The sequence below is a fragment of the Globicephala melas genome, chromosome 11 (genome assembly GCF_963455315.2).
Source record: "Globicephala melas chromosome 11, mGloMel1.2, whole genome shotgun sequence".
NCBI classification, from domain to species: domain Eukaryota; kingdom Metazoa; phylum Chordata; class Mammalia; order Artiodactyla; family Delphinidae; genus Globicephala; species Globicephala melas.
The window spans coordinates 67,527,294-67,541,632 of NC_083324.2; the positions used below are offsets into that span (position 1 = coordinate 67,527,294).

The 14,339-nt window shown below is 38.8% G+C and overlaps 1 protein-coding gene across 2 annotated transcripts in view; it reads right to left on the reverse strand.

Moving 5' to 3' along the window:
• BTBD9 (BTB domain containing 9) overlaps positions 1-14,339 on the reverse strand; it is a 416,792-nt gene that overhangs the window by 367,732 nt on the left and 34,721 nt on the right. For both annotated transcript variants that reach the window (XR_009565720.1, XM_030870842.2), the window contains exons 2-4: positions 12,517-12,728; positions 8,602-8,965; positions 7,263-7,527 (exon numbers count right to left, since the gene is read on the reverse strand). Coding sequence is in view for 1 of the 2 variants with exons in the window: in XM_030870842.2 (XP_030726702.1) it covers positions 7,263-7,527; positions 8,602-8,965; positions 12,517-12,701 (814 nt within the window). In the remaining variant the exon portion in view is untranslated. The remainder of the gene's footprint in view (positions 1-7,262; positions 7,528-8,601; positions 8,966-12,516; positions 12,729-14,339) is intronic.

Here is a 14,339-nt window from a genome sequence, read left to right on the forward strand (position 1 = left end):
CACACTAGGAAGCCCCTTCGTGGCCGGAGACTGTGGGTGGCGGAAGGGGGGAGCTTCGGAGCCACGGAGGAGAGCGCAGCAACAGGGGTGCGGAGGGCAAAGCGGAGAGATTCCCGCACAGAGGATCGGTGCCGACACGCATTCACCAGCCCGAGAGGCCTGTCTGCTCACCCGCCGGGGCGGGCGGGGGCTGGAAGCTGAGGCTCAGGCTTCGGTCAGATACCAGGGAGAGGACTGGGGCTGGCTGCGTGAACACAGCCTGAAGGGACTAGTGCACCACAGCTAGCCGGGAGGGAGTCCAGGAAAAAGTCTGGAGCTGCCAAAGAGGCAAGAGACTTTTTCTTCCCTCTTTGTTTCCTGGTGCACGAGAAGGGATTAAGAGCACCGCTTAAACGAGCTCCAGAGAAGAGCACGAGCCGTGGCTATCAGCGCGGACCCCAGAGACGGGCATGGGACGCTAAGGCTGCTGCTGCCACCACCAAGAAGCCTGTGTGCACGCACAGGTCACTCTCCACACCTCCCCTGTGCAGCCCGCCACTGCCAGGGTCCCGTGATCCAAGGACAACTTCCCCGGGAGAACACACGGTGCGCCTCAGGCTGTTGCAACGTCACACTGGCCTCTGCCGCCGCAGGCTCTCCCGCATCTGTATCCCCCACTCCCCGCAGCCTGAGTGAGCCAGAGGCCCCGAATCAGCTGCTCCCTTAACCCCGTCCTGTCTGAGTGAAGAACAGACGCCCTCAGGAGACCTACACACAGAGGTGGGTCCAAATCCAAAGCTGAACCTCGGGAGCTGTGCGAACAAAGAAGAGAAAGGGAAATTTCTCCCAGCAGCCTCAGAAGCAGCGGATTAAATCTCCACAGTCAACTTGATGAACCCTGCATCTGTGCAATACCTGAATAAACAACAAATCATCCCAAATTGAGGAGGTGGACTTTGGGAGCAAAGATATATATATATTTTCCCTTTTTCTCTTTTTGTGAGTGTGTATATGTACGCTTCTGTGTGTGATTTTGTCTGTATACGCTTTGCTTTTACCATTTGTCCTAGGGTTCTGTACGTCCGGTTTTTCTTAGTTTTTTTTTTTTACTTTTTAAAATTTTTTCCTTAATAAATAGTTTTTATTTTAATAACTTTATTTTATTTTATTTTACCTTCCTTCTTTTTTTCTATTATTTCTCCCTTTTCTTCTGAGCCATGTGGATGAAAGGTTCTTGGTGCTCCAGCCAGGCGTGAGGGCTGTGCCTCTGAGGTGGGAGAGCCAATTTCAGGACACTGGTCCACAAGAGACCTCCCAGCTCCATGTAAAATTAAACAGCGAAAATCTCCCAGAGATCTCCATCTCAACGCCAAGACCCACCTTCACTCAACTACCATCAAGCTACAGTGCTGGACACCCTATGCCAGACAACTAGCAAAACAGGAACACAACCTATTCCATTAGCAGAGTGGCTACTTAAAATCATAATAAGGCCACAGACACCCCAAAAAACACCACCAGACGTGGACCTGCCCACCAGAAAGACAAGATCCAGCCTCATCCACCAGAACACAGGCACAAGTCCCCTCCACCAGGAAGCCTACACAACCCACTGAACCAACCTAAGCCAGTGGGGACAGACACCAAAAACAACAAGAACTATGAACCTGCAGCCTGAGAAAAGAAGACCCCAAACACAGTAAGTTAAGCAAAATGAGAAGACAGAAAAACACACAGCAGATGAAGGAGCAAGGTAAAAACCCACCAGACCAAACAAATGAAGAGGAAATAGGCAGTCTACCTGAAAAAGAATTCAGAATAGTGATAGTAAAGATGATACAAAATCTTGGAAATAGAATAGAGGAAATACAAGGAACGTTTAACAAGGACCTAGAAGAACTAAAGAGCAAAGAAACAATGATGAACAACACAATAAATGAAATTAAAAATTCTCTAGAAGGAATCAATAGCAGAATAACTGAGGCAGAAGAACGGATAAGGGACCTGGAAGATAAAATAGTGGAAATAACTACTGCAGAGCAGAATAAAGAAAACAGAATGAAAAGAACTGAGGACAGTCTCAGAGACTTCTGGGACAACATTAAACGCACCAACATGCGAATTGTAGGGGTCTCAGGAGAAGAAGAGAAAAAGAAAGGGACTGAGAAAATATTTGAAGAGATTATAGTTGAAAACTTCCCTAATATGGGAAAGGAAATAATTAATCAAGTCCAGGAAGCACAGAGAGTGCCATACAGGATAAATCCAAGGAGAAACACGCCAAGACACATAATAAGCAAACTATCAAAAATTAAATACAAAGAAACAATATTAAAAGCAGCAATGGAAAAACAACAAATAACACACAAGGGAACCCCCATAAGGTTAACAGCTGATCTTTCAGCAGAAACTCTGCAAGCCAGAAGGAGTGGCAGGACATAATTTAAAGTGATGACGGAGAAAAACCTACAACCAAGATTACTCTACCCAGCAGAGATGTCATTCAGATTTGACGGAGAAATTAAAAACCTTACAGACAAGCAAAAGCTGAAAGAATTCACCACCACCAAACCAGCTTTACAACAAATGCTGAAGGAACTTCTCTAGGCAGGAAACACAAGAGAAGGAAAAGACCTACAATAACAACCCAAAACAATTAAGAAAATGGGAATAGGAACATACATATCGATAATTACCTTAAATGTAAATGGATTAAAAGCTCTAATCAAAAGACACAGACTGGCTGAATGGATACAAAAACAAGACCCATATATATGCTGTCTACAAGAGACCCACTTCAGACCTAGGGACACCCACTGACTGAAAGTGAGGAGATGGAAAAAGATATTCCATGCAAATGGAAATCAAAAGAAAGATGGAGTAGCAATTCTCATAACAGACAAAATAGACTTTAAAGACTGTTACAAGAGACAAAGAAGGACACTACGTAATGATCAAGGGATCAATCCAAGAAGAAGATATAACAAATGTAAATATTTATGCACCCAACATAGGAGCACCTCAATACATACGGCAAATACTAACAGCCATAAAAGGGGAAATCGACAGTAACACAATCATAGTAGGGGACTTTAACACCCCACTTTCACCAATGGACAGATCATCCAAAATGAAAATAAACAAGGAAACACAAGCTTTAAATCATACATTAAACAAGATGGACTTGATATTTATAGGACATTCCATACAAAAACAACAGAATACAAATTCTTCTCAAGTGCTCATGGAACATTCTCCAGGATAGATCATATCTTGGGTCACAAATCAAGCCCTGGTAAATTTAAGAAAATTGAAATCATATCAAGTATCTTTTCCGACCACAATGCTATGAGACTAGATATCAATTACAGGAAAAAATCTGTAAAAAATACAAGCACATGGAGGCTAAACAATACACTACTTAATAACCAAGAGATCACTGAAGAAATTAAAGAGGAAATCAAAAAATACCTAGAAACAAATGACAATGAAAACACGATGACCAAAGCCTATGGGATGCAGCAAAAGCAGTTCTAAGAGGGAAGTTTATAATAAGCAATACAATCTTACCTTAAGAAACAAGAAATATCTCAAATAAACAACCTAACCTTACACCTAAAGCAATTAGAGAAAAAAGAACAAAAACAACCCCAAAGTTAGCAGAAGGAAAGAAATCATAAAGATCAGAGCAGAAATAAATGAAACAGAAACAAAGAAAACAAGAGCGAAGATCAATAAAACTAAAAGCTGGGTCTTTGAGAAGATAAACAAAATTGAAAAACCATTAGCCAGACTCATCAAGAAAAACAGGGAGATGACTCAAATCAATAGAATTAGAAATGAAAAAGGAGAAGTAACAACTGACACTGCAGAAATACAAAGGATCATGAGAGATTACTACAAGCAACTCTATGCCAATAAAATGGACAACCTGGAAGAAATGGACAAATTCTTAGAAAGGTATAACCTTCCAAGACTGAACCAGGAAGAAATAGAATATATGAACAGACCAATCACAAGCACTGAAATTGAAACTGTGATTTAAAATCTTCCAACAAACGAAAGTCCAGGACTAGATGGCTTCACAGGTGAATTATATCAAACATTTAGAGAAGAGCTAACACCTATCCTTCTCAAACTCTTCCAAAAATTGCAGAGGAAGGAAAACTCCCAAACTCATTCTACAAGGCCACCATCACCCTGATACCAAAACCAGACAAAGATACTACAAAAAAAGAAAATCACAGACCATTATTACTGGTGAATATAGATGCAAAAATCCTCAACAAAATATCAGCAAACAGAATCCAACAACACATTAAAAGGATCATACACCATGACAATGTGGGATTTATCCCAGGGATGCAAGGATTCTTCAGTATACACAAATCCATCAATGTGATACACCATATTAACAAACTGAAGGAGAAAAACTATAGGACAATAGATGAATACAAAGCTTTTGACAAAATTCAACACCCACTTATGATAAAAACTCTCCAGAAAGTGGGAATAGAGGCAAACCTACCTCAACATAATAAAGGCCATATACAACAAACCCACAGCAAACATCATTCTCAATGGTGAAAACCTGAAAGCAATTCCACTAAGATCAGGAACAAGACAAGGATGTCCACTCTCGCCACTATTATTCAACACAGTTTTGGAAGGCCTAGCCATGGTAATCAGAGAAGAAAAGGAAATAAAAGGAATACAAATTAGAAAAGAAGAAGTAAATCTGTCAGTGTTTGCAGCTGACATGATACTATACATAGAGAATCCTAAAGATGCCACCAGAAAACTACTAGAGCTAATCAATGAATTTGGTAAAGTTGCAGGATACAAAATTAATGCACCAGAAATCTCTTGCATTCCTATACATTAATGATGAAAAATCTGAAAGAGAAATTAAGGAAACAGTCATATTTACCACTGCAACAAAAAGAATAAAATACCTAGGAATAAACCTACCTAAGGAGACAAAAGACCTGTATGCAGAAAGCTATAAAACACTGATGAAAGAAATTAAAGATGATACCAACAGATGGAGAGATATACCATGTTCTTGGATTGGAAGAATCAATATTGTGAAAATGACTATACTACCCAAAGCAATCTACAGATTCAATGCAATCCCTATCAAATTACCAATGGCATTTTTTTCCAGAACTAGAACAAAAAATCTTAAAATTTGTATGGAGACACAAAAGACCCCGAATAGCCAAAGCAGTCTTGAGGGAAAAAAATGGAGCTGGAGGAATCAGACTTCCTCACTTCAGACTATACTACAAAGCTACAGTAATCAAGACAATATGGTACTGGCACAAAAACAGAAACATAGATCAATGGAACAAAGATAGAAAGCTCAAGAGATAAACCCACGCACCTATGGTCAACTAATCTATGACAAAGGAGGCAAGGATATACAATGGAGAAAGGACAATCTCTTCAAAAACTGGTGCTGGGAAAACTGGACAGCTACATGTAAAAGAATGAAATTAGAGTGCTCCCTAACACCATACACAAAAATAAACTCAAAATGGATTAGAGACCTAAATGTAAGACTGGACACTATAAAACTCTTAGAGGAAAACATAGAACACTCTGACATAAATCACAGCAAGATCTTTTTTGATCCACCTTCTAGAGTAACAGAAATAAAAAGAAAAACAAATGGGACCTAATGAAACTTGAAAGCTTTTGCAAAGCAAAGGAAACTACAAGATGAAAAGATAACCCTCAGAATGGGAGAAAATATTTGCAAACGAATCAATGGACAAAGGATTAATCTCAAAAATATATAAACAGCTCATGCAGCTCAATATTAAAAAAACAAACAACCCAATCCAAAAATGGGCAGAAGATGTAAATAGACATTTCTCCAAAGAAGACATACAGATGGCCAAGAAGCACATGAAAAGCTGCTCAACATCACTAATTATTATAGAAATGCAAATCAAAACTACAATGAGGTATCACCTCACACCAGTTAGAATGGGCATCATCAGAAAATCTACAAACAACAAATCCTGGAGAGGGTGTGGAGAAAAGGGAACCCTCTTGCACTGTTGGTGGGAATGTAAATTGATACAGCCACTGTGGAGAACAGTATGGAGGTTCCTTAAAAAAACTACAAATAGAACTACCATATGACCCAGCAATCCCACTACTGGGCATACACCCAGAGAAAACCATAATTCAAAAAGACACATCCACCCCAATGTTCATTGCAGCACTATTTACAATAGCCAGGTCATGGAAGCAACCTAAAAGACCATCGACAGACTAACAGATAAAGAAGATGTGGTAAATGTATACAATGGAGTATTACTCACCCATAAATCGGAACAAAATTGGGTCATTTGTAGAGACGTGTATGGATCTAGAGACTCTCATACAGAGTGAAGTAAGTCAGAAAGAGAAAAACAAAAATTGTATATTAACGCATGTATGTGGAACCTAGAAAACTGGTACAGATGAACCGGTTTGCAGGGTAGAAATAGAGACACAGATGTAGAGAACAAACGTATGGACACCAAGTGGGGAAAGTGGCAGGGTGTGTGTGTGTGTGTGATGAATTGGGAGATTAGGATTGACATATATACATTAATATGTATAAAATGGATAACTAATAAGAACCTGCTGTATAAAAAAATAAAAATTAAATTAAAAAATTAAATAAAAAGAATTGTATTATCTTCACTTAAAATAAATAAATAAATAGGAAAAAAAATAGGTTTTTATCTCAAAGGGTTATTGTGAGAATTAAATCATCATGTAGGACTGTTACTGATATATATAAGCACTTCATAAGTGTTCATTGCTATTAGTTTTATTAATAAGAAAAATACCACATAAGTATTGGAAATGCTATGCAAGTGTTACCCATTATTATTTTTATTTAGAATCTCCGTGTTCATGGCACCTAAAATAATAATAAGCATATAGCATGTACTCAGTACTGATTTGATGGAGGAAAGGAGGAAAGGTCTTAACATGAGAAAGTATCTAACTTTTGACATTCTAGGGAGTGGCTGGAGAAATTTGTCCACAAATGGCAAGAAATACCTATTTTGTGGTCTACAGAGGCTAAGCAATCTCAGGAGGAATTAGCAGGAGAAGGAGTCGGAAAGGCATTCCACAGGAAGCAGAGCTCTATGTTCTCAGATTGACACATACCATGTTTACCTGAACTACAGTTTTGTAGCTAGAGTTTTGTAGCTGGGCCTGTCACAGGATGCAAACAAAACTTCTTGGTGAGATTAGCATAAATAGGTACTTACTAAGCATGCCTCTGTAATTGAGGTCCATGTCCCGGCTCTCTGATCGAACTTTAATAGCATCCAGAATGGCATCAGGAGACAATAGTCCCGAAGGCCTCACGACATTCAGAAGTTCAGTGAGGCTCATCAGAGGCAAACGGACAGCCTGCATGATTTCAGCATGATTCTCCTTTGAATTATGCTTACACCAGTTTAACAAGGCTAGGAAGATATCTTTTTCGGGAGCTGCAAATGAATCTCTTAATACGATGTTTAAAAGTGCTGCCTGAAAAGGATAAAAAGGAAAAATTCCAGTTATTATGGAGCTCAACCATGTGCATGATCAATCAGTAAAACTTTACTGAACTGCAAGTATCACTTATATTTAAGCAGTTAACTCTTCTTGACCATCTTCTTTCCTTATTCTTTCTGCCATGTACTCTCTTGCCTATTATGGCTGTGTGAATAGCCGTAGGCATCTTGTACCTAGTCTTTCCAGCACATTTGCACCCATCTTTAGTAAAATAACAAGAAAAACAGCAATGTGAGACGCTGTCACCCCATACAGGTTCTTCAGCAGAGTTTGCATTTATGAGCCGGTAAGATGCATCTAGCATTTAAAATTCAAACCTTTTGTTCCACAGTATTACTGCACCACCACACTTTTGGTTCTCAGATTTCTAAACTGACTGCCAGCAACACTGTGCGACCCTACAAGATCCTTGCCTTTGAAAATTAACTAGGACAATAAAAATCAAAGTTACACTCAAATCAAGACTTGTAGCTTTTTAAAGAGGTTTTCTCATTCGAAGAAGTCAGGTCCTAGGAGTAACACAGAAAGGGAAAGGAAAGACAATCACCAGGGTTGAGAGGAAGATTTGGGAAAAACAGTTTTATTCTAGCTATTATATGGTATAAAACATTGTACAATAGTGAATTCTGGGCCAGAAAATAAAAAACGACAATGACTTAAAGACATCCAATGAAACATAAGATCTTTATGAATCTTCCCCCTCGATAAGGAATTATTAGTAACACTCTGTCAGAGAAATACAAAACCAAAAAACAGGATGCAACACCACAAAGGAGCTTATTTGATGCCATCACATTGAAAACAACCACCAGCAGCACAGTCTCTTTTGCACATAGAACTTATCTGAAGAACCTTAAAAGAAAACAGCAGCAATCTGCCTCTCTCTTATATGATCTAGAGTCTCAGTAGCCAGAGGCAGGTGGCTAGACAACCTCTTCCACACTAATGGTTTTTATTTTTTTATTCTTAGTTCACTGCCATATTTCTAACTTACAGATATAAATAAAACAGTGCATGCCTGTAAATTACTTGTAGACAATGACACACCTTAGAAAGGGAGAGGAAGCCTTCGCTTGAGAGCACCTCCTGAGCATTTCTGTCCATAAACATGCAGCACATGGACGTTAACTTGGGAAGGGAGTAGAGACTGGCAACATCAAAAGTCATACAGACATTCTGAATGTTAAGTATGGTGCAGAGGTACTCAGAGGTAGAATCCTCCAGCTCTGGAAATCCATATTTATGAGCCAGGCTCAAAAAGTCCAGCAGCACCTCCTCCTTCTCATCTGTCAGCGTTGCCCGCCCAGTGTAGATGTATTTAAGTAGCATTGTGAATGCTTCTGCAGTGGTGTCTTGGAGAGGGATTTCGGCTTCAGGCTGAGATTCTCGCATTCCACCATACAGTAATGCTCTGCACATCAGAGAAGAAACACATGAGAAAAACTTCAAATAGGATGTGCTACAAAATTATGAAATAAAGGTTATCAACATTATAAAAAACATACATGTGTTTAATGACACAAAGATTCAGGTGAAGAAATGCATAATAATAACTTAAAATAGTTCTCTAGAGAAAGACATAATTTAAAAACTATTTTGAATTAATTCTATAAGTTGAACTAACGAATAATCCTGAGAGCTCAAGATACATAATAGACATTCATTAATTAGAAAGATGAAAGTGCTCTTTTGAGAGGAACAGTGAAATCAATATAAACCTGTTAAAGGTCAAGAAAGTAGTTTAAAAAGTAAAGCTCCAGAGGAAAAGATAATCAGATGAAAACAATTAAACACAAGCAGGCGCCATTCTCCCTGTCAGGCTGGCAGAAATTAAAAACCTGTTAATATTCAGCACTGCAAAAACAATGGAAAAACAGGTTTTCTCATGCACTGCTTTGAGAGTATAAATGGGTATCCCTTTTTGGAAAGGAATTTAAGTAATATTTATTCAAATCTAAAATGTGCATACCCTTCAACTCAGTAATCTCACTTTTAGGATAAAGATAAATGTATAAGATAATACAGCAAGATAAAGATAAATGTATAAGAAGATATATTGAAACAATGGAAAAAATCTTAAATGTCCATCAAGAGGCACATGGTTGAAAAAACTATGATATACACATTCTATGCAGCCATTAGAAAGATCAAGGGAGATCAAAATATACTGTCTTGGAAAGATGTCCAGGATATAGTTAGTAAGTCAGTTTGCAGATCCCTATGTGTTGCATGGAAAAGAGTGTATAACACACACTTACATTTGTATGCACACAGGTATATATAGATATATCTATTTATATTGAGGGGAAATACATATTAAACTGTTAACAGTGGTTGTCTCTAGGGAATAGGATTAGATGGCTGAAAGGGAAGGGTCTTCATCTGTCAGTTTATAAATTAAAAATGAAATTCATGATGGGATTATGGATAATTTGACTTTTCTATTTTGTCTTCCAGTATTTTTCAGATTAAAAAAAAATCCCCACATTATTGCTTATCTGCTCATCTAAATAATGAAAACTAGATAATCCAGTCAGGTAGTAAATTTACATTTCTACCTCTATTACTCTAGGAGAAATAATATGAACCAGTTAAAGTTTCCAATCCATCAAGAAAGAAAGGGTGGCCAGAGGAGGACTAGGGAGGAGTGCAGAAAAGGAAGAGTAATGAGTGAGAAAGAAAATGTGTAAAAGTGAGAGCAAGAAAATAAGGGGACAAAAAGAGACTCCCATGCTCCTAAGATTCTCAGAGCAGGACTAGCATTTCAAAGTTTCCCTCCATGCTCGCCTAGAACTCCTCCCACCGTCCCCCGGAAAAGCAAGACAGGACATTCTTGCTTGCCTCACAGAAATAGTTGCAACTACCCAGCAAAAGATTCATGAATATTCTGAGCATACTTCCTCACTGGGTTATAGTATGCCTAAAAACACCTGTGAAGGTTTCCATGAATCCAGAGAGCATCCAATCATAACCTTAAAATTGCTAGATTAAAGGATACCTTCCTAGGGAGATCTTGCCAAGACCTATTCCCACTCCAGTGTGATCCATGGTACTTACCTGGATTCTCGATGCTTTAAAAGTGGTTTTGATGAGGACCCCTAGGAAGCCTAAATATGAACCCCCAACTTGTGGAAGGTTCCCTCTGGTACAGTTAGCTTGTCCTTATCTGGGAACTGATAGGCTCTATGACCACACTCATAAGGTCTCTCCTGACTGCTGACAGTTAACTTTCCTTTGCACATGAACAGTGTCAGCAATGAGAATCAGTCTAAGATAGCATTGGTAATGACTGAGTTTAGCCTGTTGAGCCATCAGATATTATAAAGGTTCAATACCCACAAAGAGACAGCAAGAACAATAAATGAAGGGAGCGTATTCCATTCATTCAATACGATCTTCAAATTTCTAAAAGTACTTGAGTTTCTTTTAAGAATATACTGATCACCTAAAAGATACCCACCTACAGTTGTCTCAAATTATTTTTGAAAGAGGGAAGATATATAATAGTAACAAATACTAAACATAAGGCTGAAAAGTTCTAAACTAGTGAAGAGTGGACTTTTACAAGACACTTTAATATAATGAATGGAAGAATGAAAAGGGAAAGAAGCACAAAAGTGGACAGAGGACAGAGGCTGGTATCAAATAATGACAAGACCAAGGCCAGCTGCCTTGCCTTGATAGGAGCATGTTAGCTAGAATTCTTAATAGACTCCTCTCTTTTCTAAGCTCCTGGCTGTATTTACAGTGGCATTTTATATTTACGAGATGAAACGTTCTAAAAATGTTTATAAAGCACTGTAAGAGTTATAGCTAAACAATAAATATTTCCAAGAAACACATTTTACTACAATATGTGTGACTCTATGTTGGTTTTGCTGTCTCGGTTAATTCTGATTGTAAAAATCAGAGTGCAGTTTTCACTAGAAGATAACTGAAATTTTATCCATGCCTTCAGCATCTCAATTTCGCGATATCAAGTTTCACAGGCAAATCCATGACTTTTTGGATATGGACTCTATGGATCTGTCAAGGATACATTATCAGTCAATAATTCAGTGATGATTCCCTTTTAACTAAGATTAGGTAAAATGTAGAGTAATTAGGGCTTCCCTGGTGGCGCAGTGGTTGAGAGTCTGCCTGCCGATGCAGGGGACACGGGCTCGTGCCCCGGTCCGGGAGGATCCCACATGCCGCAGAGCGGCTGCGCCCGTGAGTCATGGCCGCTGAGCCTGCGCGTCCGGAGCCTGTGCTCCGCAATGGGAGAGGCCACAGCAGTGAGAGGCCCGCGTACCGGACAAAAAAAAAAAAAAAAAAAAAATGTAGAGTAATTAGACCTCAGTTTAACATTTATAACCCTGGAAATTAGGGGTCTAAGTAACAAACAGTAGCTACGTATATGCACAAGTATGATTTTTACATTAATTAAACACATCTTTTGTTTAGTTTTGGCTCTAATATAACTATGAAACTGAGTCTCAGTAAATATTTAAGTTTCCTTTGCTTTGGGGTTGTCAAACGGCATGTCTTAGAGATCTGTTGGGTAGTCTGAAACTAAGATGTATACGTGTTCACTGGCAAGTCCAGAGGTCAGTCTACTCGTACAACAAGAGGCCTATCTGCCAATAAATCAGTTTAAGTTCCATTAGCCATCAACTGTGAGGAGAGGGCGAAGGCAACAAAGACTCAGCCTGAGAAATATTGTTGAGACCCTGAAAAATGGTTGATCGGGTATAGTCTAGCCTAAGAAGCCTCCTAACCCTATGATTCTAAGATGACTCCTGAAAGGAAAAGGTGATTTTCAAAACATAACAAAAAGTTGACAAAGATTAAATTCTTACAGATGTTGAATTGAATGACTGCTAGAATTTATTGTTGTTTTGTTACATATTTTTCACAGAATGGAAAACACCAGTGTTTTCTACAAGTGACTTCAATCTTCAAAAAGTAATATACACTTACCGAAAATATTGGCACCTTGCTGCTAAAATTACCCTGTGGGCAGGAAAACGTTTCTTTTCCACAACAAATGTGACGTCGCCATATTCTTCCCCAATCAACAAGGCACCAATATGTTCAGACAAAATGTGCACATGATCAATTTCCCCCACTGCAGTGAAGGGGCGAAGAGGGTGGCTGTTACTCATCTTGTAGAACAGATGATAGGCGTTGATCTATTATATAAAGAAGGGATGACAGTTAGTGAGGAGAGGGGAGTACACTTCGAAAATCACATACCACAAACACAGATAAGTAAAAATGTATATCTAAAAAAATCACAAAAGAGAGCAATTTCATCATCATTGGTATCTATATTAACCCATCTATTCTGGGAAGCAATTCAGCCTACTTCCATTAACTCCACTATTCTCACTGCCTTATCACACTAAAAGTCAGGATCTTCAAACACTAACAGCACTTGGAGCCATCACAATCTAGAAAACTGTGTTCAAACTACAAGTCCCTTATTTCTCAGTATCTCAGGAAAAGGAAAATCAACAACCAGAAGAGCTCCTCTTTTAGCACAGATATATTTACTAAGGTGGGTATAACTAACTAGACCCAGTGGAAAACTTGTTCAGGCACAGATCTAGGCCTAAATCACAAAAAGAATAAACCAAATCATAAGATTTCAAATGATTACAGAGGTTTTGGTCTGAAACCCTCTTAAATATTTTATAAAAAATTATAATCTTCTTAAGTCACAGAAAAATAACTTGACATTTATTAATAGAAGCTTATAGTAAGCATCCTAACCTCCCTCAAAAAAAGAATAACTCCAATATTTTTCTGAAGACTGTAACTTCCAGTCCAAACTTGCACCCCTGATAATCAGGTAGCCTGTGTTTACCAGAACATCATTATATTTAATCTCACTTCCTTGCTTTTGTATGCAATGCCTTTCTACAAATGTAACCGAAAATCAAAGGGCTAAAACTTGATTAACAGCTTTACATATTAGAAGGGGAGTTATTTTCTTCAAAAGCTAAAAATTTTTATATTCTTAAATCTCTACTGTATTTGCAGGTAGTACTTTTCCAGGTGTAAGTAACCCAGCAAGTGGATGAGAGCCCTCACTAGCATGCAGGTACCTGAAGTGAAGATGTGGCTGACAACTCAGAGGTGAGCCAGCTACCCCTCTGTTGCACCAGAAAATAGAAGAAATGAGCCAGATATGCTCTCTCCACTAGACCTCCACATTTTCTTTTTTTTTTAATTTTAGAATTTTATTTATTTTCTTATACAGCAGGTTATTAGTTATCCATTTTATACATATTAGTGTATATATGTCAATCCCAATCTCCCAAGACCTCCACACCTTCTTGAACTCTCCACTTGTACCACGATTAAAGATTAAGCCACTCCTAATCTTTAAACCTCCACATCCAGGTCCATTATCAACAAGGTATGTGAGAAATTGTCGTTATCCCCCGAGACTGTAGTGGAAGATCCTCACAACCCAGTTTCCCCAGTTACTTGTTACTCCATGCCCACCCCCAATTGAGGAAGCAACAGCAAGGAATGTGATGCAGAGGAACATGGAGGATGAGTTAGGCAAGGAGACACCCACCCCAGGTAAGTAAATAAGCTCCTGGCTCCCTATAGTAGGAACATCAGAGGGCTATCAGCATACTCCCCTCATTCTCAACGCAAATCCCTCTCCTTCAACTGCAACCTGCATTCAAAAGCCCTAAAAACTGAATCATCTCCAGTCACTTGTGTGTGAAAGACCAAATTCAGCTTAAGAGGATCCAATTAGGAGTGTCAGCAGATCATGTGAAATT